At 41.4% G+C, this 27,622-nt stretch overlaps 1 protein-coding gene and 1 long non-coding RNA gene across 2 annotated transcripts in view; one reads left to right on the top strand and one right to left on the bottom strand.

Annotated features, from left to right (window-relative positions):
- The window catches only part of LOC140730369 (endothelial PAS domain-containing protein 1-like), a 112,768-nt gene extending 108,812 nt beyond the window's left edge, over window positions 1-3,956 (bottom strand). Inside the window, exon 1 of the mRNA XM_073050687.1 lies at window positions 3,475-3,956. Within this exon, the coding sequence (XP_072906788.1) occupies window positions 3,475-3,500 (26 nt within the window). The 5' untranslated portion in view covers window positions 3,501-3,956. The remainder of the gene's footprint in view (window positions 1-3,474) is intronic.
- LOC140730372 (uncharacterized) lies at window positions 2,188-24,315 on the top strand. Its single transcript, XR_012099577.1, has 3 exons — window positions 2,188-2,330; window positions 20,117-20,246; window positions 24,067-24,315. It is a non-coding gene; the product is annotated as an uncharacterized lncRNA (long non-coding RNA).
- Window positions 24,316-27,622: the final 3,307 nt, after the last annotated feature.

Genomic DNA, 27,622 nt, shown 5'->3' with positions numbered 1-27,622 from the left:
TGTTTCTCGTCCGAAGAACAGGTTCAACGATTTTTCGTTTAGTTGTGAAATAGCGAGTAGCTGTGTGTAACGAATTTATACTAGCAATGAAACGGGTGCATTTTAATAAACTTGTTCAGGTGTCACGATTGTGAATTGTTAAACGAAGAAATGTTCCACACTTCCAATTTATGTTACACGAACTGTAGTATCACTCAGAAAGTTTGTATGAAATACTGTTTGCAGTATTTATGTTGCTCCCCACAACACATCCTCCCCATCCTTATGGAATTTCTTCAGGCAACGGAACGAGCTTATCCCTGTCTAGTGACACATCGATGCATAGATCTACTGTACTTGAAATGTGTACTATATGCTGATTTAGCAGATGTCACTCATCCCAAACAAGACTAAAAAGAACTAATTTCTAAACACGTTTCATCGAAAATATTTAACCTGAACCTTCGGTTAGTTTAGACACAATAATGCCATGTCCCATTAACACGTGTAAAAAGAAACGGAAAAGCAACAATTTAGGCAAAAAAAACGCTATCTTTCCAAAGTTTTCCTGGACTTTGTTTTATTTCTAGGCATATACCTCTGCATCGCGGCAGTGTTTTTGCTCATCGTAGGCTGATCTGTCTGCTCTTTGGGGCCATTATTTGAAGTAAGGATGTTCAGAACGTGAACCTACTAGAAATCACGTCCTTCAAACTGTAACACAGCATCTGCAGTGTACTTTGTGTAACCAACTAGTGCATTAGCGCAAAAAGAGAAGCGCGATTCTGGACCAAACTTCCGAAGTTATTCGCACGGGGCAGCTCTTGTATGAAAATGTTGCAAACTATTTTTAAACAATTGTGCACTGGCGTATTAAAATTACGTAGATGTGTCCTCCCCCCCACCCCCAAATTCTTCATACGGAACTGCAGGCAGTTAATAAAACCGCAGTGGAGTCTACTGTCATTTATGTCGTGGTCAATTTTATCCTAATTCTTCAATATTATGGGGCATAATAATCTATTTTGGCACCAAAGAGCTGCGCGTTTAACAAAGGAAACAAATTGGCTGCAGTTAAACACGAATATATTTACAATGCAAGTACAGATATTCACTTCTAATGCACTGATCTTTAAGACGAAGATTAGTTAGCTTTTCATGTCAATTATCAGAGATCCCTTAATTCTCAAAGAGCCGTTTATTTCTTTATCTGTAAAAATTCAATTCCAAAGTGCAACCGTTTGAAGTTTAGGAACTGTCCAAAGAGAAAGTAAATCTTAATCGGGGTTAAATTGTTTGAGAATAGCATCGCCGAATCTCATTTTAACGCCAATAGTGGCCCTTTCAGTGTTCGGGATGGTCGAGTATTCCGCTGTTATAATACAATTGCCCCATCACTCATGACGCTATACGCGTTGCAACTTGTTTCAACTTGCGCTGAAGAGCAGCATTCAGGAGCAATTGCTGAGTTCGGTCCATTTCGCATAATACGAATACAATATTAATCAACTGCTGTCGGGGCTCTGAAAGCGTTGGGGATTGGCATGTATGCAAGGACACAAATTGCATAAAAGACCAAGCTGCTTCTTACTATCAAAACGTTCAGAAATCTCAGCTGGTAATTTCCTCACATATTAACTAACAAACATTTATTTTGAACTAGCTGGGAAGTAAAAAGAAACAGCGGTAACTTGAAGGCAGTTTTTTTCACACATCCAAAGTTTAAAATTAGTTGTTTTCTGCGAAGAACGTTCCATAAAGTCCTTATATGTAACATATATGGTGCTGTTTTTGAATTAAGAATGTCTGGTTTATACTATCATAAACACTAGTTAGTTATGATATAGTTGTGACTTTTAATGAGAACCAAATATACCCTCCCAATCTTGTTCCTGGACCCAACTCTAATCTATGACTGTATTTCTCAAAGGTAAACTTGTAATCAGCTTTTAGCTGTATTTTAGACTGACCACTCTGTCTCAAAATCAGATTGTCTCTTCTGGTTTAAAGTTAAAGTAATCCTTTCTGCTCAAAAATTAACTGAGAACAAACGGGCTCAGTCAAACTCTAAAGCAGAGCAGATATCCTATCGCGGAGACGGGGGCGGAGGGGGGGGGGGGTGGTCACTGCATAAGCTGGTGGCAATGTTACCGTTGAAAAGTTCAAAACTCTCAAGAGCAGTTTGCCATTTTCTCAATGTCAGTCTTTTCTAATTGCTGGATGAAATAGCTCTCAGCAGAGCCACAGAACTTCCAGCAGCATCCACCAATGCATTACGGCTAAGGGGAGGGGAATTACTACCCGAAATGGAATAACATAACCGTGTTTCCATCCTCACACCGTAAAAACAGGTAAGCAATGACATCTATTTTTTACGGGCGATGTCTGTATTTTTTCTTCCTAATACCCAACTTTCATCAAAGTTGACTCTAAAAGTAGAGCCGACTAACGCCCGTGTCCTTGTGACTGGCTGTCAAATCCAATACCGGGCAGAGCAAAGGATGCGATCGCAGCAAGTGACAACCCGTCTTCGAAGTTCAGGGTTCAAAGTTCAAAGTAAATATATTATTGAATTACAGCGATGTCATGGATTCGTTTTATTGCGGGCATACTCAGAAAATCCAATAGGATCAATGAAAGACCGCACCCAACTGGACGGACAAACAACCAATGTGCAAAAGGCAACAAACTGCAAATACAAAAGAAAATAATAATAATAAACAAACAATAAATATTGATAACGTGAGATAAGTCTTTAAAAGCGGGTCCATGGGTTGTGGGAACAGTTCAGTGATGGGGCGAGTGAAGTTGAGTGAAGTTAACTTGCTTTGAAGGAAAACACTTTTTCTTCTTGCAAATAATAAGTGGGTACATTATAGATCTGCAAAGGGAGTCCGCAAATATCTCCAAAATGGAATAAATAATAGCCACACGAGAGTCTCTGATTGCAACATAGGCTTAGACTTCATGCCCTGTTTCAACTGGTGTCCAGTGGAAGTTGTCCTCGGCTGGCAGAGGTCAATCCCGCCGTTGAGGCCCCGAGCGCCTGTTGCCACCGTGTGGAAAACACACCGAATAAAAGATAACGCAAACAGCGCACGCAAATCAAACAAGCGAAGGAGGGAGAGAGACAGAGAGAGAGAGAGAGAGAGAAACAAACTATTCAAATAATTCGGTCACTTTTGCAACTGCGTGTGGATCTTGGTTGGAGCGGACTATCTTTTGCCCTTGGCAAAGGGGTTGAGGGACGAGCTGGCAATATTGAGAGACAGGTAGCAGCTGACGAGTGAGAGGCAGTCAGCTGCCCGCGACCTGTTCACCTCGACAAAACTATTCGACCCAGCACAATCGCAAAAATTCTGGTCGCAGTATTGTTGTATTCTCTCCACTGTGATTTTATGTCCAGTTCCGCAGACACTCGCCAGCAAATCATGCTCTGTTAACTTGTCAGAAATGAATTAATCATTATTGATCATTAGCAACCTAATATCTTACCTTTTCTTTTCCTTCTCGGCTGTCATGGTTTTGGCGATTCGCGTTTATAGAGAAGCAGAGGACGAAGTGCTGGTGATAATCGAAGTTCAAACTCGCAATGCCCTACAGAAGGCAGAATTCATACTTCTGTTTCCTCAGCGACTTTCTTTCACTTTCTCTCCCCCTCCTTCACACACGCAGAGCCGAACTTGGTCGTTGTTTTTATTTTGTGGGACTTTTGCTTTTTTTTTCTTCTTCTTTCCTTGTCAGCCTCTTCGCGCGCGTGTGTGAAAGTAATGCTGTATCTATAGTTGAGTCAAGTGGTTGAGGGTGGAGCCGACCGTACAGTCTCAGGACACTGCTGAGGATTGTACAGCCACTCCGAGGCGAAGACTAATTATAAAGAGAGCAGCCAAAGAGGAAAACCTTGCTTTTTGAACGTCCACCCGGCGGGAGGCTTTTGCTTCGGAGGCTGTGGCGTTTTTTTTCCTCCCCCTGGCTTGTCCTTCTTGGGCCAGATGACAGGTCGTGAATCGCTCCCCGCCTTCTGATAGGTCGATCGCGGCGCGGCTCCGCCCCTCCGAACTGTGTTTAACTCTCTCCACCTTTGCTCGCTCCTGCCAACTAACTCCATTAGGTCTAGTTACATAACACTTATCGTGTCAGTTAAGTCCCTCTACTCACTCCCTGGTAGTTCAGACGGTGATAACTCGATAGAGCCAAAAAAGTCGGGGGAAGAAACTGCAGAACAGCCAATATCCCAATTCCAGCGAACATTGGAATTAGCTCCGTGGACATCCAAATTTGGCACACTTTAAAAGAAAACAAGCAAAGTCAAAACGTTGTTTGTAACATACACCTGAAAGTGGCAACGGCAACAAAAGTTATGAAATATGAAAAAAATAAAATAATTAAAGACTTCTATTTAGATGAATTAAAACAACTTCGGTAGAGATGGGGGCAAGTACTCAGGTAAAAAAAAAAGTTGGGCTTGAGGTACTCTCGATGCTCAATATCTGTTTCAGTAAGGCATCTTCATTTATTCTGCTGGGGAATCCCTCGCGACAGTACGTTCGTTTACCGCAATATTTTCCGAATGCAAAGGTACGCGGGACATTTGCTTCACCAGGCGGCAAATCCGCGCAACCCTAGATCCACCGAAGTTCATCAGTAAATACAAACATTAAAAAATGTATAGAAAAGGGACCTTGCAAATGCACAGATATTGGAAATGGTATGGGATTTATCCCAGGCCAGACATTCATACTCATCTGGGATATCCATCAAGTCCAATCCGGGGTATAATATTGTAAATTCTAATAGGCGACACATTAACTCTTACCACCACAAAATTATAGCTGCACTTATAGGGGCACGTGAGATAACTTGAGAACTATTTTCGCATAATAAAAATGTTAAGGTGGGACCTAAATTCCTAAGTCTTGTATTGCATGGCACAATGCAGTAAGAATTAGAAGATTGCCAGAAACCTAAGAGATTTCTATAGTTAGGCCATATGTCAGAACAATATATTGAAGGACTGGCATGAGCTATGAGGTCTGAAAAATAGATCCTTGTATATTGAGCAGAGAGTTGTTACTTCATTTAAGGGATCACAAGGGTGTCATTTAAACATCCTCCTGACATTCCTAGAATCTGTACAATCAGTGACAGGGAAAAGCGTTTACAATCCCTGAACTCTTCAGATCCATGTATAGTGTATATCACAATAAAATGTTGAAATTGACCAGAGAGCCCAAACAGAAGAATTTTGCAGTTAAAATAAAAGCATGAATTGTAGGGTGAACATGAACACTGATGAAAAGTGAATCAGAATCAGGTTATTATTGTTGACATATGTAAAGTATTTCATGAATCTTGTTTTGCAGCACCAGTACATGAAAAGTTCTTGGAAGTTGCAAGAATAAATAGTGCAAAGTTCACTTAATTCAGTGTTAATGATCTCATGGAATGCTCATAAAATGTAGAGGGGAAGAAGCTGTTCTTCAGCTTCTGTACCTCCTCCCTGATGATGGTAACTCAAAGTGGACATTGCGAGGGTCGTTAATGATGGATGCTGCCTTCTTGAGGCATTGCTTCTTGAAGATGTTCTCAGCAGCAGGAGGATTGTGCGTGTAATGTAACTGGCTAAGTCTACAACCCTCTGAAGCCTCTTGTGATTCTAGGCATTGGAGCCTCCATACCAGCTTGTGATGCAACCAGTCAGAATAGCCACCACTGTACTTCTGTAGAAATTTGCTGTAGTTTGTGGTGACCTACTAAATCTCCCGAAACTCCTAATGAATTAGAGTTGCTGGCATCCCTTCTTCACAATTGCATCAGTGTTGAGCCTAGGATAGAACTTCTCAGACGATTTTGCCCAGGAACCTAAAGATGTACACCCTTTCCAGCATTCACCCCTCAATGAGGACTGGTGTGTGTTAGAACCATAGAACATTACAGCACCTTCTGGCTCTTCTTGGCTGTGCCAAACCATTTTTCTGCCCAGTCCCACTGACCTGCACCTGGACCATATCCCTCCATACACCTCTCATCCAGGTACCTGTCCAAGTTTTTCTTAAATGTTAAAAGCAAGTCCACATTTACCACTTCATCTGGCAGCTCATTCCACACTCCCACCACTCTCTGTGTGAAGTAGCCCCACCTAATGTTCCCTTTAAACTTATCCCCCTTCACCCTTAACCCATGACCTGTTTTTTTTCTCCCCTAGCCTCAGTGGAAAAAGCCTGCTTGCATTCACTCTATCTATACCCATCATAATTTTATATACCTCTATCAAATCTCCCCTCATTCTTCTATGCTCCAGGGAATAAAGTCCTAACCTATTCAACCTTTCTCTGTAACTCAGTTTGTCAAGTCCCGGCAACATACTTGTAAACCTTCTCTGCACTCTTTCAACCTTATTAATATCCTTCTTGTAATTCGGTGACCAAAACTGCACACAATACTCCAAATACGGCCTCACCAATGCCTTATACAACCTCACCACAACATTCCAACTCTTATACTCAATACTTTGATTTATAAAGCCCAATGTACCAAAGGCTCTCTTTACAACCCTATCTACCTGTGACACCTCTTTTAGGAAATTTTGTATCTGTATTCCTAGATCCCGCTGTTCTACTGCACTCCTCAGTGCCCTGCCATTTACCTTGTCTGTTCCACCTTGGTTTGTCCTTCCAAAGTGCAATACCTCACACTTGTCTGTATTAAACTCCATCTGCCATTTTTCAGCCCATTTTTCCAGCTGGTCTAAATCCCTCTGCAACCTTTGAAAACCCTCCTCACTGTCCACTACACCTCTAATCTTTGTATCATCAGCAAATTTGCTGATCCAATTTACCACATTATCATCCAGATCATTGATATAGATGACAAATAACAATGGACCCAGCACTGATCCCTGTGCAACACCACTAGTCACAGAAGCGTTCTCCCAACTTCCCCTTCCTTGAAGTCCACAATCAGTTCCCTTTTTTGCCGACGTTGACTGCGAAGATGTTGTTATAATACCACTCAACCAGCTGATCTATCTCACTCCTGTATGCTTCCTTGTCACCATCTGACATTCTGGCAACAACAGTGGCATCATTGCCTAACTTATAGAGAACACCTGAACTGTACCTAGCCATACAGTCAGAAGTATAGTGAGTAGATGTGTGCCTGTGTTAATTGTCAGCAAGGAGGAGATGTTATTTTCAGTCTGCACTAATGGTGGTCTCCCAATAAGGAAGTCGAGAACCCAGCTGCAGAGGTTGACACAGAAGCTCAGGTTTTGAAACTTGTTAAATAGTGCTGATGGAGTGATGGTGTTGAATGCAGATCTGTAGTTAGTAAACCACAATCTGACATATGGGGACCTTGGGGTGAAAGTTCATAGTTCCTAAAAATGTCTGTACAGGTAGTTAAAGGCGTGAAGAAGGCACATGGTATATGTTTACCTCACAGGTGACAGTATAGAATAGAATAGGACATCATGTTGTGATTTTACAAAACATTACAAAGTATTGTATGTAATTTTGGTTGCCGCACTATGGGAAGGATATGTTTACAATGGAGAGAGTGCAGTGGACTTTCAGCAGGAAAGTGTCTTCATTGGAGGTCATTAGTTTTGGGGAAAGGTTGGATTAGATGGGTTTGTTTTCCTTGAGGCAAAGGCTAAGTGGCCACCTAACTGAAGTATATAAAATTATAAGAGGCATAGATAGGGTAGATAGTCAGAGTCTTTGGTATGGATAGCAAAAACAAGAGGATATATGTTGAAAATGCAAAGAGGGAATTTCAAAGGGAACTCAAAGGGAAAGTTTTTTTTACATACACAAACACAGAGTAGTTGACACATGGAACTCAAATCAGATTAAATCACTAAATTAAGGAGACATTTAGACAATACTTAAACAGGCAAGACCCAGACATATGTAGACCTAATCCAGGCAAATGGGATCATTTTAAATAGGCAAAATGCATATTTTCTATACAATATAACTATAAGCCACGTTTATTCATCCTAGCCTGTCAGTAGGTGCGGTAAGGACCCTGCTCTGACAAATATCTTATTTGATGCAGTTCCTGCCTCTCAGTGAATGAATTATTTCTTAATCATTTCTCCTTTTAGAGTGTGTGTGTTGTTGCCAATTAAAGGCAATTAAGCCTAATTATTGTGTTTTAAACTAAACACTCAAGTTGATTATCTTGACATTTTACATAAATTGTAAGCTCATCGTGGAACTGAGTATGTAAAAATCCAAGCATTACTAAATACCTAAATTCTCAGAGTACTTTAGCTTGGTATGACATTTTTAAAGTCAATATGCATCTGAGGCAACTTCTTGTCCTATCTGCAGCTTCTGCACATTTACAAAGGAAATTAATTTAATTATACTTATTTTGTAGCTGCAACACCTTGCATCATCTGGAATGTATCGTACAACCATGTCTTTCATGCCTTCAAAGAAAAGCTGTGTAATCCATCTCCAATCAGTGATAGGAACCTGGTAGGAGGCAGACTTTCTGAGCAAGAACGGAAGAAGAATGAGTTGTGCTTGAGAAACAACCAACGTTACAAACAAAACTAATTACTTGTATCTTTTCATTGGGAGGGGATATTAACAGTGGACTGCATGTCCTAGTGAAATTACAAGATTTTGCAGAGTTTCGATGGCATTGTTCTACTCTCTTGAGATGCTGCAGATGATCTGGGTCTCAGACGCACATAGCACCTTCAGAAACACAATGTGCTTTGCTGCCACTGAAGTAAATTTGAGAAGTATATAGTCTCTATAGCAGAGTAAGAAACATCAAATCATTTTACTCATAGTAATTCCACATGTGTAACAATGTGTTAATAATAAGACATTTTACTTCAGAACAACATACACTAAATACTGGAGAAACTCGGCAGGACAGGTAGCATCTATGGAAATGAATAAGCAGCCAACGTTTCAGGCCAAGCCCTTCATCAGGACTGGAAAGGAAGGGTGAAGACACCAGAATAAAAAGGTGTGGGGAGGGGAAAGAGAATAGCTGGAAGGTGATAGATGAAGCCAGGTGGGTGGGAAAGGTAAAGGGATGGCGAGGAAGGAATCTGATAGAAGAGTGGACTATAGAAAAAAGGGAGGAGGAGACCCGGGGGAGGTGATAGACAGGTGAGACCAGAATTTGGAATAGAAAAAGGGAGGGGGGAAGGAATTTTTTTTTTAACTGGAAGGAGAAATCGAAACTGATGTCATCAGGTTAGAGGCTACCCAGACAGAATATAAGGTGTTGCTCCTCCACCCTGAGGGGAACCACAAGAAGAAGCCAGAGACCGGCATGTCAGAATGAGAATGGGAATCAGAATTAAAATGTTTGGCTTTCAGGAAGTTCCGTTTTTGATAGATGGAGCAGAGGTACTTGACAAAGTGGTCCCCACACCCTCCTCAATTTACAACAGGTCTCACAAATGCAGATGGAGCTGCACTGGCAGCACCAGACACGAAGATGATTCCAGCAGGTTTGCAGGTGAAGTGTTGTCTCACTTGGAAGGACAGTTTGGGGCCCTGAATGGAGGTGAGGGGTGTAGCTCTTTGGCTGCTTGCAGGGATAAGTGCTGGGTAGGTGGGGAGGGGGGAGATTAGTGGGGAGGGCTGAATGCAAAAGGGAACCATGGAGGGAGTGATCCCTGTGGAAAGAGGAGAGAAGTGCAAGGTAAAGATATGTTTGGATATAGTATCCCTTTGGAGATGGCAGAAGTTGCAGAGAATGAGTTGTTGGATGCAGAGCCCCATGGGATGGTGGGTAAGAGCAGGAGGAACACTAACACTGTTAAGGTGAGGTTCAGGAAATGGAGATGTGGGGTGAGGGCAGCATCAATGGTGGAGGGAGGCAAACGCTATTATTTGAAGAAGGAGACATCTCTAATATCCTGGAAAGGAAAGCTACATCCTGGGAACATATGCAGTGGAAAAGGAGGAACTGAGAAAAGGGAAATAGCATTTTTACAGGAGACAGACTAGGAAGAGGTATAGTCAAGCTACCCATGGGAATCAGCAGGTTTATAAAAGATGCTAGTCAACAGTTGGTCTACAGAGATGGAGACAGAGAGATCATGATAGGGGAGGGAGGTGTCAGAAATGGACCAAGAGAATTCAAGAGCAGGGTGGATATTAGATGTAAAGTTGATGAAATTGACAAGCTCAGCATGGGTGCATGAAGCAGCACCGACATAGCTGACAATGTAGCAGAGGAAGAGTTGGAGACCATTACTGGGGAAGACCTGAAACATGGATTGTTCCTCCCATCCTGCGCACGGACTGTTTGATCTGCTTCCGTCTGGTAGGCGCTTCAGATCCCTCCAGACTAAGACTAATAGGCACTGGAGAAGTTTTTTCCCTACTGCGGTCACTTTGCTGAACAGTTAACTGCCGGTTAACTGTCGGCTAACTATTACTTGGATTGCACTACCTGTATGTATAATCTATATTTTCATTTATATTTATCATTATTATTGTTATGAGCAGAGAGACAACATCTGCCGGAAGTAAATTCCTTGTATGTGCATAGGTACTTGGCGATTAAAGTCTGATTCTGATTCTGATACAACTAACAAAAAAAGGCAGGCATAGTTGGGATCCATACTAGTGTCCATGGCTACCCCTCGAATCTGCAGAATGAGGGAGGAGCTGAAGGAAAAATTTTTGAGGGTTAGGACCAGTTCTGTGAGACAGAAGAGGGCGGTGGTGGAGGGGAACTGTCTAGTTCTTTTATTGAGAAAGAAGCGGAAAGCTTTAAGGCCTTCTTGATGGGGGATAGAAGTATAAAGGAGTTGGACATCCAAGGTGAAAAAGAGGTGGTCCAGCCCAGAGAATTGAAAGTTGATGAATAGATCAAGAGCATGAGAAGTGTCACGGATTTGGGTGGGAATGGATTGAACTCAGGACAATAGAATGGAGTCAAGGTATGACAACAAGTTCAGTGGGGCAGGAACAGGCAGAGACAATGGGCCTACCTGGACTGTCTCATCTGTGGACCTTGGGCAAGCGGTAGAAACAAGCAGTACAGGGTAGGAACTATAAGCTTGGTGGCAGTGAATGGGAGTTCTCCAGAGATGATGAGGTCAGTGATGGTGTTGGAGGCAGTTTTCTGATGGTCTGGAGGGGGATCCTCTTCAAAGGGTGGGTATGAGGAGGTGTCTGAGAGTTCCCACCTGGTCTCAGCAAGGTAGAGGTCAGTCCACCACACAACAGAATGCCCTTTGTCTGCAGGTTTGATGTAAAGTTGGGATTGGGGTGGAGAGAGTGGAGTGCAGTACCTTCAGAGGGGGCAAGTTTTGAGGAGCAGAGAGGAATGCTAAATACAGGGCAGTTCATTTTTTTCTCTATTTATGTTCACTAAAAAGCAAATACTGACCTCAACACTAAGAATAATTACATTGTTATTCTTCCAGATAACGCCATGAGGTTCCTTATGTGCTTGTGAGAGTAAAAATATGTTAATACTTTATCTCACAAGATAGCACTTTTGAAAAACTCCCTAAATGGATTTCTTCAGGACTTTTAACAAGAATTTGAACCCAAACTTTGAGAGAGTAAGGCAAGAGGGCTACTCACTGAAAAAGAGTAGCCAATTATCCAGAAAAGGGAGAGCTATCTGTACACAGAATTGTGGTAGTGCTCTTGACTGTATCTTGGCTCCTATGAGGGCACCATACAAATCATGAGTTGACATACCAAATCTGGAATGCATGAACTGGATAATAATCACTACATACACTGATCCCTATCACAGAACTTGTGGAGGAAGATGTCTGGCTTGAAAAAAATAACTAGTGTCGATTTATCTCCGGAGCTGCAGAGGCTAATCTGCGACTTGACAGCAGCTTATAAAATTATGAGGGGTGTAGACCGAGTATACCATCGGGGTCTTTTTCCCAGGATTGACATGTCTAATATTAGAAGGCATACATTTAAAGCGAGAGGAGGAAGTTTAAAGGAGATGGGCTGGCTTGGATTTTTGTTTAAAAACACAGCGAAGGTGGGTGCCTGGAATGTATTGCCACAGGTGGTGATGCAGGCAGATACAACAGAGGCTTATTAAGAAGCTCTTAGATAGGCACATGAATATTCAGAGAATGACAGGATAGGGAACCATGTGCAGACAAATGGAACAGTTTCATCAGGGAAAAGTTCCCCAAAATCTACCCTTTCTAAATCCAAGATGAAAGTGAGAAAGTTAATGAAGGGGTTGTAATAAATTTGCTCAACACCCTACAGGGTTACTGTTATAGTTCCAAGCTGATTGTAGTACAAGTTATTCTGAATTTTGTAAATGTACTATCTCTTTGCATCTTTAGAAGTCTCCTCAAGGTTACTCACTTGATGACACCATTTGACGCTTTCTATAAATGTTAGACCATAAGACATAGGAGCAGAATTAGTCCATTCAGCCCATTGAGTCTGCTCTGCCATTCCATCATGGCAGATTTATCTCTCTCAATCCAATTCTCCTGCCTTCTCTCCATTACCTTTGATGCCCTTAATAATTAAAAAACCTATCAATCTCCGCTTTACATATACTCAATGATTTGGCTTCAACAACCATCTGTGGCAATGAATTCCACTGATTAACTCCCTCTGGCTAAAGAAATTCCTCATCTCTGTTCAAAAGGGACATCTTTCTATTTTGAGTTCCTCTGATCCTAATACCCCAACTATAGGAAACATCCTCTCCAAGTCCACTCTATCTAGGCCTTATCAGTATTTGATAAGTTTCAATGAGACCCCCCCCCCCCCCATTCTTCTGAACTCCAGAAAGTACAGACCTAAAGCCATCAAATACTCCTCATATGTCCTGATGAAGGGTCTCGGCCCGAAACCTCGAACGTGCTTCTTCCTATAGGTGCTGCCTGGCCTGCTGCGGTCCACCAGCATTTTGAGTGTGTTGCTTGAATTTCCAACATCTGCAGATTTCCTCGTGTTTGCTCCTCATACGTTAATAGTTTTATTCCTGGGTTAATTGTTGTGAACCCCCTCTGGAAGCTCTCCAATGCCAACACGTCCTTTCTAAGATAAAGGGCCCCAAATTGCTCACAATATCTTTTCAGTGCATCTTTCACTCATTCTGCTTTTGTGAGTTAGCGTACAAGTGTTTACACTATAAAAGATGCTATATATGTATTGGTTCTTTCTACATTGTCATCAGCAAACTTGGATATTGGCCTTCTAAGGCATATATACTGTAAATATAGTGAACACTTGAACATCAATATAGATTCGCATAGGCCAACAAAAATCACTTCCTGACAATTTCCCTAACCTTTCATAACAAGTTGAAAATATATTAAAGGATTTGAGAGGAATCAAGAATTATGGGGATCAGGCCAGAAAATGTTGCAGCCAAAAGTCAGATAAACCACATTCGTACAGACTGATAGAGCAGACTTGAAATACTAAACAATCCCAGCTTCCTATGTTCCTGTAACACTTTTCAGTTGCTGTATTTGATTTATATTTTCTTCATCTTCTGTTCCTTCACTTAATATTTTTTTTTCCAGTACTGTTTATAAATAAACCAGGGTCTTCAGCACATTGGCTATTCACCCTTTTTGGCATTTCTGTAAAACTTCTGGAAAATTCCATCAGCCATGGAGCTGTCTTCCTGTGGGATTTATTATGTATGTTTACAATTTGTTTTGCAAACTATTTCCACTTTCATTTGAATCCATATATTATCCACATATTTTAAGAAGTGGTTTTGAGCATTGATTTCAAATAATGTTAACATTTATCTGTAGTACTTCATTTGTGAAAGTGATAACTTACAAATGACTAATAAGATTTTGCTTCATAATTAACAGCAATAACATTTGAAAATTCAAAGCAATGGAGACACTATGATAATATTATAGTCATGAACTATTAATGCCTTTTAATGTGGATATCATGCATTTACTAAATTGCACAATATTAGTATTTTTTGTTCTAAACTTCTTATCGTACCTCAGAATATGTGAAAGATACTTGTATAGCTGCTGTTCAGATAATAAGAAATGTGTTTAGGAAATTGTTGCATATGGGGGTGCTCATGTACATACATTCACAAATTAGGAGCAGGACTGAATTACTTACACTCTGAGCTTGCTGCATCATTTAGTAATACCATGACTAATATGACTTGACATAATTTATGATTTTCTTGTGAACATTGTATATCTGATGCTATGTTCCTGTGATGCCACCTCAAGTAAGTTCTTCGTTATATCGGAGCATACGTGCACTTAAGGCATATCACAATAAACTCAACTGTGATTTTGTAACTCTGTCCACAATCATTTCTCCTCTCTCTTAGCAAGAAGCTATGAATATTGATGTTAAAATAATCAAAGGCTCTGCTTCTACTACATAAACAAAATCACAACCATCTGAGTAAAGAAAATATTAACTCACTTGTCTTAAATGGGTCAACCCTTATTTTTCAACAGTGAGTCCTAGTTCTAGATTTCTCCACAAGTGGAAATATCCTTTCCACATCCAATTTATCACAATTCCTCATGATATTATATTTCAACCAAATCTCCCTTTACTTATCTAAACTCCAGCAGACACAGACCTTTCCTATCCCACCTTTCCTCATAATGCAATCTGGTCATTTCTGGAATTAAATTTGCTACAAATTTTGATTTGGTTGTTCTAATTGTGTTTTCTTGTAAATATTGTGTATAGTTAATATATATATTTTTTTCTTATGAATGCTACTTATAGCTTGTTATGTGCTTGTGATGCTTCCCCAAGTAATTATATTTTCCATTTCATCTGTGCATACATGGACATGAGCAAATGACTATAAACTGACTTTGACATTGAAGCTTGAACACAGAATCTTCCGAACTGAAACATACAAAATCCTTAGAGAGCTCAACAGGATTGATATAGAAATGTTCCTTCTGGTAGAGGAGTCTAAAACTATGGGTTATGGTAAGAGGGAGGCCAATTAGAACCTAAATGAGAAGGGTTTCTTGACCCAGCTTTTTCTAGCCTTAAATATGTGTTTGTTCACTTTAAGTCATTAATTGGTCACAGAGCTATATATATTTCAGAATATTAGAAAATCAGAAATAGGCAGGAAAATTATTTTGATGTAGTGGATTAACCATGACCTTGTTGAATGGTAGCACAAGTTTGAGGGGCAGAATGGCCAATTTCTGCTCGAAATTTTTTTATGTTTGAAAGTTCATCCAACAGCAATAAAGAATGTGCAGTTTGTATTGAGTGATAGGCTAAATGTAGCAGGTATGCAGAAGACTGTTAACTTTAAAGAACATATTATAAAAAGATAATTCATGCATTTTTGACTTGGTTCAATATTTTTTGATTTAGCATTTTAGAATGGCTAACTATGCAATTTTTTGGCAGTGTTTTGTTCAATTATACTTAAGTAATTGACTTAATTTTCAAAACTTTTACTAAATTATTGAAGAGTAACAGAAGTCAGTAATCAAATTAAGAGGTATTTTGCAACTGGAGCAACTGTTCCATTTTTGGGGATTTTACAAATTCTATTACACTATTTCTCAAGAATTAGTGTAATGTAATGTTATTATAATGCTAGGAAATTATTTTCAAGGGTAATGTGCTGCCTTTATGGCAGTTATTTAGTTTATAATATTTTCGCTTAGTAATTCGTTTGTTAGCATTTTTTAGTTAAAGTTAGGATTGTTTAAGTAAATTCGTTGTCTGTAATATATCGCGGCATGCAATGACGTCACATCCGGTTTCGCCGCGTTTTGTGGGAAAATACCGGTTTGGGAAAGACACAAGGGTGGGGGCCACACATGTACCAGTCCAGCGCAAGTAAGGTTGTTTTCTATGCACCAGAAACATAGTGAAAGCAACGCTGTAAGTCATGAGATAATCGATATGTTGAATTAAAATGTTAACGCCGATCCTGTTAAAAGTTAACGATGGTCGATAAGGTCTATGTTTTCATTAGTTAAAGAGTCGGGATAGTTTGTGTTGAAGTGTATTTAAAGCAGTCAATGGCGTAGATAGATTCTACTGTATGCTGCACTTTAATGTAATGTAGTTGTTGTAGTTTTACCTTTGCAAGTATTCACGATGTAAATGTGATATCTAGAAGGAAACAAATACTGTACCAATCTTGTATTGTTTTATCAACAGTTTTCACCATACGTTAATGTGGAAGAGTGAACAGTAAATGGTTAATCTTACTGTGATTCTGTCTTCATTGACAACGGTTTACCTCGATGTTTAACTCAGGTTCCGTTACACCTGAGCGAGAACGTTACAGTGAAAAAGCAGCATTATCAGGTGTTTCAAGTGCAGCAATGACAACTCGGTCCAGCATCAAGTCGTTGCCATCCAGCAACAGGGGCAATAGGGCATCAAGTAAGGCCGCCCAAGCAAGGCCGCCCAAGCAAGAGCTAAAGCAGAAGCCGCCAAGGTGCGAGCGCGCTATGCCAAACAAGAAGTAGAAATAAAAATGGAAGCGGCTGCCAGAGAAGCCGAAAACCAGAGGAAAAAGGCTGCCAGAGAAGCCGAAAACCAGAGGAAAAAGGCTGCCAGAGAAGCCGAAAACCAGAGGAAAAAGGCTGCCAGAGAAGCCGAAAACCAGTTGGAAAGAGCAAGGATAGCAGCAGAGTTAGAAGTGCTGACGCTAGATCGAGAAGAAGAAGCTGCCAGGGTGGAAGCAGATTACATAGGAGAGGCTGAAGGAATGCATGATCCGGTTGACGGAAAATCTACTTCAGAAAAGATCAGGTTGGAACGCACAAGCGACTATGTCCAATCTCAAATAGACTGGAAGATTCGTTCTTCCTCTCCACACTTATTTGATAACGTCCCATTTCACGAGGAGTCTCAGAGAGGCCCGACCGCATCACATCCATCCGAGGAAATCAATTTACGCTTGCAACTCCGCGACAAACTCAAGAGTGAAAGGGCTCACGACAAGTACTTCTCGACACCAAACTTACCAGATTTGGGGAGAAGAGAGGCAAAGACCAAGTCCAGAACAGCAAATTCCATAACAGATGTACGCCCTCAGTCGTATACCCGCAGACACGTTTCCTCAGCCCGCATGCCACTTGCAGTCGAACCCATAGCACGGTATTTAGCACAACGGGATCTCGTCACTTCAGGACTATACCAGTTCGACGATAAACCTGAAAATTACCATGCATGGCACTCCACATTCACCAACGCTATCAACGGAGTCCAGCTCAGAGCAACCCAGGAGTTGGATCTGATGGCGAAATGGCTGGGAAAAGAATCATGCGAACAGGTGAGACGCATACGTTCAGTGTACATCAACAAACCCGAGCTAGCCTTGAGCAAAGCATGGGAGAGACTTCGGGAGGGCTATGGGGCCCCCGAAATTATTCAAGCAGCGCTATGCCGACGTTTGGAAAATTTTCCTAAGGTGTCAGCCAAGGACCACATTAAGTTAAGGGAGCTCGGAGATTTACTCATGGAGATTCAAGGCGCCAAAGAAGATGGCTACTCAGCTGGTCTAGTATACCTAGATACTCCACCCGGGATTAGACAACTCGTGGACCAACTTCCATTTGGGCTGCAGGACAGGTGGTGGTCCGTTGCCTCAGAGTACAAGGAAGATTGCAGAGATCGATTTCCTCCCTTTGAGTATTTCACTAGGCTTGTGTGCAGGGAGGCGAAGAAGCGAAATGACCCTAGCCTCATGGGTCCAGGAAGCAGTACAATTTACACCAAGCCAGATAAATCCTCTTCGAATAATTCAACATTAATAAACCAGTCTCAGTGCTTAAGACTGAAGCCTTTACAACTAACAACGACCCTAGCAAGAATTGTCCATTGCATAACAAACCCCACCCCCTCAAGAAATGCAGAACGTTTAGGGAAAAACCCCTTGAAGAGAGGAAGGCCCTTCTCAAGGAGAAAAGAATATGTTTTAAATGCTGTTCCTCGACCTCTCACTGTGCTAGAGAGTGTATGATTGCCGTGAAGTGCCCGGAATGTAATAGCACTAATCACGATGGGGCCATGCATCCCAGCCCGTTACCGCGAACCAACAACGCTCCTTCACCCCCACAACAGGACGGCGGGGAGAGAGAAGCTCACTCCAGGACAACTGTTGTCAGCTTGAGCTGTACAGAAGTTTGCGGTCAAGCTCAGTCAAGCCGTTCTTGTTCAAAGATCTGTCTCACTAAGGTGTACCCTAAGGGAGCCAAAGACAAGGCCATTCTGGACGATCAGAGCAATCGCTCGCTAGTCAGTCCAGAGTTCTTTAACTTGTTCAACATTGAGAGTGAGCAGTTCCCATACTACCTTAGAACTTGCTCAGGCAACATGGAAACTTACGGAAGGAAGGCAGAAGGCTTCCAGATCGAGTCCCTGGATGGTAAAGTCCTCATCTGTCTCCCTCCACTCTTAGAGTGCAATGAAATCTTGAATCACCGCACTGAGATCCCGACGCCAAGTGTGGTGCTACACCAGCCACATCTCCACCACATTGCCAAACACATCCCAGAACTGGATCCAGAAGCAGAAATACTCCTGCTGTTAGGGAGAGATGTTCTCCGGGTACACAAGGTTAGGCAGCAGGTCAATGGACCACACGACGCCCCCTTTGCGCAACGCCTGGATCTGGGCTGGGTGGTGATAGGAGAGGTGTGCCCTGGCAATGTACACAAACCGACGGTTAACACACTCAAGACCAATGTGCTAGAGAGTAGCCGCCATTCGATTCTTCAACCCCGCACAAGTTCCATGTGTATCAAGGAAGCACGACAAGGCTTTAACAAGCGCAAAGTAACTGACGAGACGCTGGGTCAGTCAGTCTTTGCTCAAACGGAGCATGACAATAAACCTGCTCCATCAGCTCAAGATGCCATTTTCTTAAAAACAAAGGACACCAAGGTCTTCAGAGATGAAGCAAATAATTGGGTCGCCCCACTACCTTTCAGAGAACCATGCCAGTGCTTGCCAAACAACAAAGAGCAGGCAGTCAAGCGGTTCACGCCCTTGCAAAAAACCCCGAAAAGGAAACCGGAGATGCAGCAATGCACCCGATTGACCCACGAGGTACTGTGCACACTAATGGCAGAGGTCACAGCCATTATAAATGCACGACCACTCCTACCCGTGTCTTCTGACCCGGAAAACCCCTTCATACTCTCGCCATCAATGCTCCTTACGCAGAAGGCAGGAGCTCCCCCTCCACCAGGGGACTTCTCTGATAAGGATTTGTACACAAAGCAATGGAGACAGGTCCAGGCTCTGGCAAATCGGTTCTGGTCTCGTTGGAGACAGGAATATCTACCTTTGTTGCAACACAGACAAAAGTGGACAGAACCCGGCAGGAATCTTCAAGTTGGAGATTTAGTCCTGCTCAGGGACAAGCAAATCGCCCGCAACTGCTGGCCAATGGCCAGAATCACTGCCACATTCCCTAGTAGGGATGGACATGTCAGGAAGGTCGAGTTGAAAACTACTGACCAAGGCGATGTGAAAATTTACCAAAGGCCAGTTACAGAAGTCATTCTACTTCTACCTAATGACTGATTTAGAGACTGAAGTTTTGTATTATGTTCATTGTGACCTTACGAAGGTCAAGCGGGGAGTGTGCTGCCTTTATGGCAGTTATTTAGTTTATAATATTTTCGCTTAGTAATTCATTTGTTAGCATTTTTTAGTTAAAGTTAGGATTGTTTAAGTAAATTCGTTGTCTGTAATATATCGCGGCATGCGATGACGTCACATCCGGTTTCGCTGCGTCTTGTGGGAAAATACCGGTTTGGGAAAGACGCAAGGGTGGGGGCCACACATGTGCCAGTCCAGCGCAAGTAAGGTTGTTTTCTACGCACCAGAAACATAGTGAAAGCAACGCTGTAAGTCATGAGATAATCGATATGTTGAATTAAAATGTTAACGCCGATCCTGTTAAAAGTAACGACGGTCGATAAGGTCTATGTTTTCATTAGTTAAAGAGTTGGGATAGTTTGTGTTGAAGTGTATTTAATGTACGTCAATGGCGTAGATAGATTCTACTGTATGCTGCACTTTAATGTAATGTAGTTGTTGTAGTTTTACCTTTGCAAGTATTCACGATGTAAATGTGATATCTAGAAGGAAACAAATACTGTACCAATCTTGTATTGTTTTATCAACAGTTTTCACCATACATTAATGTGGAAGAGTGAACAGTAAATGGTTAATCTTACTGTGATTCTGTCTTCATTGACAACAGTTTACCTCGACGTTTAACTCGGGTTCCGTTACACCTGAGCGAGAACATTACAGGTAATTAATACAGTTTTAAAATTTTACTTTTGGGTCATTGTATCTGGGCACCCTGACATATCCATCACAAATCAATTATGCTTAACTCCATCCATTATTGCAATACTTGGAGTAAGACTCATAGTTACAGGCAAATTGCAAATAACATTTGCTTTTGGGCTAATGAGACAAGGCATATTTGCAACAAGTGTTGCAAAACCACTCAAGTTTTCTATAAAATTCAAGACTGAAACATACAGTAAATCAGAACTGTCTGGACACACATTTTATCCAGAACATTCAGCAAGACAAAGAAAATTAACTTTAAATGTATTGACTTTAATCCTCAAATTTGTACATTTCACCTTGTTTCCATAATAAACAAAACTTCAGTCTATGAGAATAAAATAATGATTCCTACTTTAATTTCTTAATATCCATATATTACTGAAGCTACATGCCACAAGAAATCCTGCTGGTGCTGGAAATCCAGAGCACCGTACACAAAATGCTGGCAGAACTCAGCAGGTCAGGCATCATCCATGGAAATGAATAAACGATCGATGTTTCAGGACAAGACCCAGTTTGGAGATACAGAAGCCTGAAGGCACACACTCAGCAATTCAGGAACAGCTTCTTCCCCTCTGCCATCTGATTCCTAAATGGACATTGAATCTTTGGACATTACCTCAATTATTTAAAAAAATACAGTATTTCTGTTTTTGTATATTTTAAAAAAATCTATTCAGTATACATAATTGATTTATTTGTTTATTTATTATTTTTTTTCCTGCTTATTTTCTGATTTATGTATTGCATTGACCTGCTGCTGCTAAGTTAACAAATTTCAGGTCACATGCCGGTGATAATAAACCTGATTCTGATTCTGATTCTAAAGAAGGCAGATAAGGGTAAGGGGAGAGGGAGGACAAGCTGGAAGGTGATAGGTGAAACCAGGTGGGTGGGGGGGGGGGAATGAAGTGTGAAGCTGGGAGGTGTAAGTGGTAAAGGCAAAGGGCTTAGAAAAAGGAATCTGGTAGGAGGTAGATAATGGGAAAAAGGAAAGAAGGGGGAAGTGACAGGCAGATGAGGAGAAGAAGTAAGAAGCCAGAGTGGGAGTAGAAGAGGGAAAGGGGAGGGTAAAAATTACCAGAAGTTGGAGAAATCAATGTTCATGTCATCAAGTTGGAAGTGACCTTGACGGAATCTGACATTCTGCTCCTCCAAGCTGAGAGCATCCTTACCGCAGCAGAAGAGGAGACCATGGACCATGTTGAGTTTGTTATTGAGGGACCGTGCAGAGTACACCAGGAATGGCATACAGCATACAGGATCCTCAACTGAACTTTATTATGTGAACTCATCCTATGTGGGAGTGGCTAACTGGGTGGGTTAGAAATTACACCATTAACTACCACTAAAGACTGACATGTCAGAACAGGTAAGTGGATAGGAGTTGAAATGGTTGGTCACTGGGAAATTCTGCTTTTTGTGGATGGAGCTGAGGTGCTCGCCAAAGTGGTCCCCCAATCAACATTGTGTCTCATTAATGTAGAGGAGACCACACCAGATACAATAGACAGCTTCGGCAGGTTCACATGTGAAGTGCTGCTTCACTCGGAAGGACTGTTTGAGGTACTGATTGGAGTTGGTGAATGCGCAGGTGCATCACTTGCAAGGAGAAGTGCCAGGAGGGAGGTTAGTGGGGTGGGAAAAATGGACAAGGGAACCATGGAAGGCAGAGAGTAGGTGAGGAGGGAGGGATGGAAAGAGTTAAAGATGTGTTTGGTGATAGGGTCCCACTGAAGTTGCCTTGAATGATGTGTTGGATGTGGATGCGTGAGGACAAGCGGAACTCTATCCCTGTTAAGTTGGTGGGAAGATGGGGTGTTACAAAATACTGACAGCTGGAAAATCACCCTAAAAATGCTAACAAGTAATGAACTATAAACTTGAGGTTTGTTCACATGTGTGATTAACTTTCTCCACATGCCAATTGCCTATCGTATCTTGGTTGAAATCAGGAGGTAAATTTTGGATGAATGGAAGATAGCTCCATGATATAAAAAATTGCAGTTTCTGCAGAATATCAATGAAGGAATTCTCATTCCTGTTAAAACTGAATGAATATAATGTAATAGCAATTCTAATTGAAAAAAATACATCTGATGATACTGGAAATCTGAAAACGCAGGAAATATTAACCTAATGAGACAAAGAGCAAGTAACAGAGTCAGTGATTCAGACTGATGCCATCTCAGCCAAACTAGGTCAGAACTGAGTTAGAAATCAAACATTTATTTAAATTGCTGAGAAGAGGAAGGGGTGGAGAGCTAAAGGGACTTTTTGTGATGAGATGGAGACCAAGACAGACTGAATGGCACAAGCAGTAGTAAGTTACAAAAGCATCATTAGCTGAGAGAAAGCAGTGAAGGTTTGGTAATCACAACTGTTTGGAGAAGACATAATGGAAGAGATGACTGAGGACAAGAGGAAAAGATAGTGGAAAATTTGCAGTAAAACTGACGATGGACATATTTAGCAGTTTAGCCAGAATCTGTGGAGAGAGGATAAACAACTGGGTTAAGACTGCCCACTATCTTCAATCTCACTGGTTTGACAATGACAGATCCTATTCAGATTTTACCAGCTCTGTTTCCTCTGAATCATTCTCTGTAAAGGACAGCAATCACTCTGCATTCTTTGCCAGGATGGTTCTCTGCACTCTGCAGGTTTACTACTGACACAACACACAGCTCACACTTAAAGCAGAGCCTTCCTCATGTCATCAACCTCAGAATCCGAACCAGGTTTAATATCACCAGCATGTATCATGAAATCTGTTGTCTTTGTGGCAGCAGTACAATGCAATATGTAATAATAGAAAAAACATGAATTACATATGTATAGTAAGTAGTTAAATACATAGTGCAAAAATAGAAATTAAAAAGTAGTGAGGTAGTGTTCATAGGTGCAATGTCAATTCAGAAATCGGATGACGGAGGGGAAAGTGGTGTTCTTGAATTGTTGAGTGTGCACCTTCAGACATCTTTACCCCTTCCTTATGGTAGCAATGAATACAAGACCTGAGCTGGGTGGTGGGGGTGCTTAATGATGGATACCACCATTCTGAGGCATCACTCCCTGAAGACGTCCTGGATACTACAGAGGCAAGTGCCCATGATGGAGCTGACTAAGTTTACAAATCTGCATTTCATTGGGGAAATTGTCCACAACAGGCAATTTGCTTTCTGGATGTAGTTGGGATGGACTGCACAGAAATCAGAGGTAACCAAGGGATCCATGTTGAAGAAGATATTAAAGTCCCCAACCAGTAAGAGAATGTATTGGGAACACTCAGCTGGTCAGCGAATGTCTGTGCCAGGAGAAACAGAGTTCATATATCAGATCAAAAGATTCTACCTGACCAGCCCATTGTTACCAGAATTTTTTTGTTTTTATTTCTGATTTCCAGGATTTTTATAAAAGGGTCCCAAACGATTTGAACTCAGAGCTTACAGGAACCCATTTAGTCTTCATTGAGGAGAGTATTAATGCAGCCTAGGATTCATTAAAGCAGCTCTCACAGAGATCTGGAACTTCCTGTGATCACAAGTACAGTGACACAACATGTGCCTGGACTCCTTTGCCTCTTGAAACGAGCTCATGGCCATGGTTTTGCTACAATGCAGGTTTCCCTGAAGTGTAGGCTATCATAAACGATACTTGTATTAGGCTATTCAATATAAAGTCCTGTCTGGCAATATCATGCCAAGGGTACTCAGGTATAGCATAAAGACGCCTCCATTACTTGCTAATATGAAAAACATTCCTCCTGCAGGTACTATTCTTCATCGGTCTATCCAGATTGTTTTGACAGCACTCCACATTCCCATTCGCATTGCTAGAACGACCATTCTTGAAGCACTGACATTCTCCAATGTCTTATAACTAGAGGATCACTACCTGTTCGGGAACAGTTATTACCCCTCATCCATCTGCTCTTGAACCAAAGGGGATAACTTCACTCATCCCATTACTGAACTGAACACAACCTATGGACTCACTTTCAAGGATTCTTCATTTGATGTTCTCCATACATATTGCATATTTATTATTATATATTTCTTCTTTTTGCATTGGTACAGCTTGTTGTGTGGTATTCTGCACAATGGTTATTTATCCATCTTGTTGTGTGAGGACTTTCACTGTGTTTCTTTGTACTTACTATGAATGCCTGGAAGAACATGAATCCCAGGGGTGTATATGGTGACATACATGTACTCTGATAATAAATTTACTTTGAACTTGTAATATGCAGCGACCCCTTTAAGGACAGGCTTTACAGATCAGCAAGAACTCAGTGGCAGTAGTGTGAGGCCTTCCAGTGCTCAGGTGTGTGCTGACGCTGATATGGTACTTCTTTACACCAAGGAAACACACCGTTGTCCTGAGAACCTCACTGTAGAAAATAGTGGTCTTTGTAGAGCGAAGTAAAGTATAATGTTTTAGTATCAGGGAAACATAGGAATGATTTTTTTTTAATAGGTTTTAAAGTTGAAAAACTTAGTTTATTATCGAAGTACATATGTGTTATATGTGTTACCTTGAGATTCATTTACTTACAGGCATTTGTAGGAAAAAGGAAATAAAATAGAATTTTACAAAAACTATACATAAACAAAGACCAACAAACACATACAAACAAGCTGGAGGAACTCAGCAGGATGGGCAGCATCCTTGGAAACGAACAGTCAACGTTTCGGGCCGAGACCTTTCGTTGACGAAGGTCAACACATCATCTGACCACAGCATCTGCAGTGTACTTTGTGGTAACTAACAAACACAAATGGGCTAAAGACAAACTGCAAATAAACATAATACTGTGAACTTGAGCTGGACAGAGTCTTTGAAAGCATGTCTGAAATTCATAGAATCAGTTCAAAGTAGGCTGAAATTATCTATATTTATGAACAGCTAGAATGATAAGTGAGGCAATGGAGTTCATGATAAGGCTGGCATCGGAAACGAGATGATCACATCTAAGTTTAATTGTCTTTCAAACATATGCACGTGATCGGCTAAATGAAACAGTGTTCTTCTAGGGTCAAATCACAATATATATAGTCACACACAGCACATATGGACTGAAAGTGTTGTATTGAATGCACACAGCATAAGAAATAAAATGGACGATCTTGAAATTCAGCTACAGATTGGCAAGTATGATGTTGTTGCCATCTCTGAAACTTGGCTAAAGGGTGGCTGCCATTGGGAGTTGAATGTCCAAGGATATATGGTGTATCTGAAAGATAGGTTAGTAGGCAGAGGGGGTGGTGAAGCCCTGTGTATATTAATATTAAATCATTAGAAAGGGATGACATAGGATTGGAAGGCGTAGAGTCTCTATGGGTTGAGTTAAGAAATAGCAAGGGTAAAAGGACCCTAATGGCAGTTGTATACAGGCCTCCAAACAGCAGCTGGGATGTGGATTACAAATCACAGCGGGAGATAGAAAAGGCGTGTCAGAAGGGCAATGTCATGATAATCATTGGGAATTTTAACATGAGAGTGGATTGGGAAAACCAGGCCAGTACTGGACCTCAAGAGAGAGAATTTGTAGAATGTCTAAGGCATGGCTTTTTAGAACAGCTTGTTGTTGAGCCCACTAGGGGATCGGCTGTGCTGGATTGGGTGTTGTGCAATGATCTGGAGGTGATAAGAGAGCTAGAAAACCTTGGGAAACAGTGATCATAATATAATCGAGTTCACTTTGAAATTTGAGAAGGAGAAACTAAATTCCAATGTGTCAGTATTTCAGTGGAATAAAGGAAATTTCAATGGCTTGAGAGGGGAACTGGCCAAGGTTGACTGGAAAGGGACACGAGCAGGAAGGATAGTAGAGCAGCAATGGCTGATGTTTCCTCGAAAAATGAGGGAAGTGCAAGACAGATGTATTCCAAATAGGAAGAAATTTTCGAATGGAAGAAGGACACTACTGTGGCTGACAAGTGAAGTCAGAGCCAAAGTAAAAGCAAAAGAGAGGGCATACAAGGAAGCCAAAGCTAGTGGAAAGATAAAGGATTGGGAAGCTTTTAAAAACTTGCAGAAGGAAACTAAGAAGGTCATTAAGAAGGAAAAGGTGAATTATGAAAAGGAAACTGGCAACTAAGAAGATGCTAAAAGCTTTTTTTAAGTATATAAAGGATATAAGACAGTTGAGGGTAGATATAGAGCCAATACAAAATGATGCTGGAGATATTGTATTGAGAGATGCAGAGATGGCAGAGGAACTGAATGCGTATTTTGCATCAGTCTTCACAGTGGAAGACATCTGCAGTATACCGGACATTCAAGAGTATCAGGAAAGTGAAGTATGTGCAGTGAAAATTATGATTGAAAAGGTGCCGAGGAAGCTTATTGGTCTGAGGGTGGATAAATCTCCCGGACCTGATGGAATGCACCTTTGGGTTCTGAAGGAAGTAGCTGGAGAGATTGCGGAGGCATTAACAATGATCTTTCAAGAATCGATAGATTCTGGCATTGTACCGGATGATTGGAAAATTGTAAATGTTACTCTGCTATTTAAGAAGGGTGGGAGGCAGCAGAAAGGTAACTATAGACCTGTTAGCCTGACATCAGTGGTCAGGATGTTGGAAGTTGTTGGAGTTGATTGTTAGGGATGAGATTATGCAATACCTGGAGGCACATGGCCGGATAGGCCAAAGCCAGCATGGTTTCCTGAAAGGAAAATCCTGCCTGACTAACCTACTACAGTTTGTTTAGGAAATTACAAGCAGAGTAGACAAAGTAGATGTAGTAGATGTGGTGTACTTTGACAAGGTGTCGCACATGAGGCTGCTTAGCAAGATAAGAGCCCATGGAACTACAGGGGAGTTACTAGCATGGGTGAAGCACTGGCTGATCGGCAGAAACCAGACAGTGGGAATAAAGGGATCCTATTCTGACTGGCTGCCAGTTACCAGTGGAGTTCCACAGGGGCTGCTGTTTGGACTGCTGCATTTTACGATATACGTTTGTATGTCAATGATTTGGACTATGGGACCTATAGTACATATAGTCACAAAATAATATCAACACAAATCCCTGAGTGGCACAGCCTGAAGGTTGATGATGCATGGGATGCTGTTCTGAACACTGATGGTACTTCGATGTTTTCTGGAGCCACATTCCTGTGAGAACAAGCATGCAGCAGTTCCTCATCTCTTGCAACCACAGGTGGAATCAATCCAGCTCGTCTTCCAGTAAACAAGCATTAGAGAGCAGCACTGAGGGGGGAGCTGGACTACAGGGCCAGCTCCAACCTGCTACAGATTCCAGCATGCCCACTATACTTCTGCTCTCTTCCACTTTCTTGTTTAATTGGAGGAATAAAA

Source organism: Hemitrygon akajei, chromosome 7 (assembly GCF_048418815.1).
Source record: "Hemitrygon akajei chromosome 7, sHemAka1.3, whole genome shotgun sequence".
In the NCBI taxonomy this organism is placed as follows: Eukaryota; Metazoa; Chordata; class Chondrichthyes; order Myliobatiformes; family Dasyatidae; genus Hemitrygon; species Hemitrygon akajei.
This window is presented reverse-complemented; position numbering and strand designations above follow the sequence as displayed.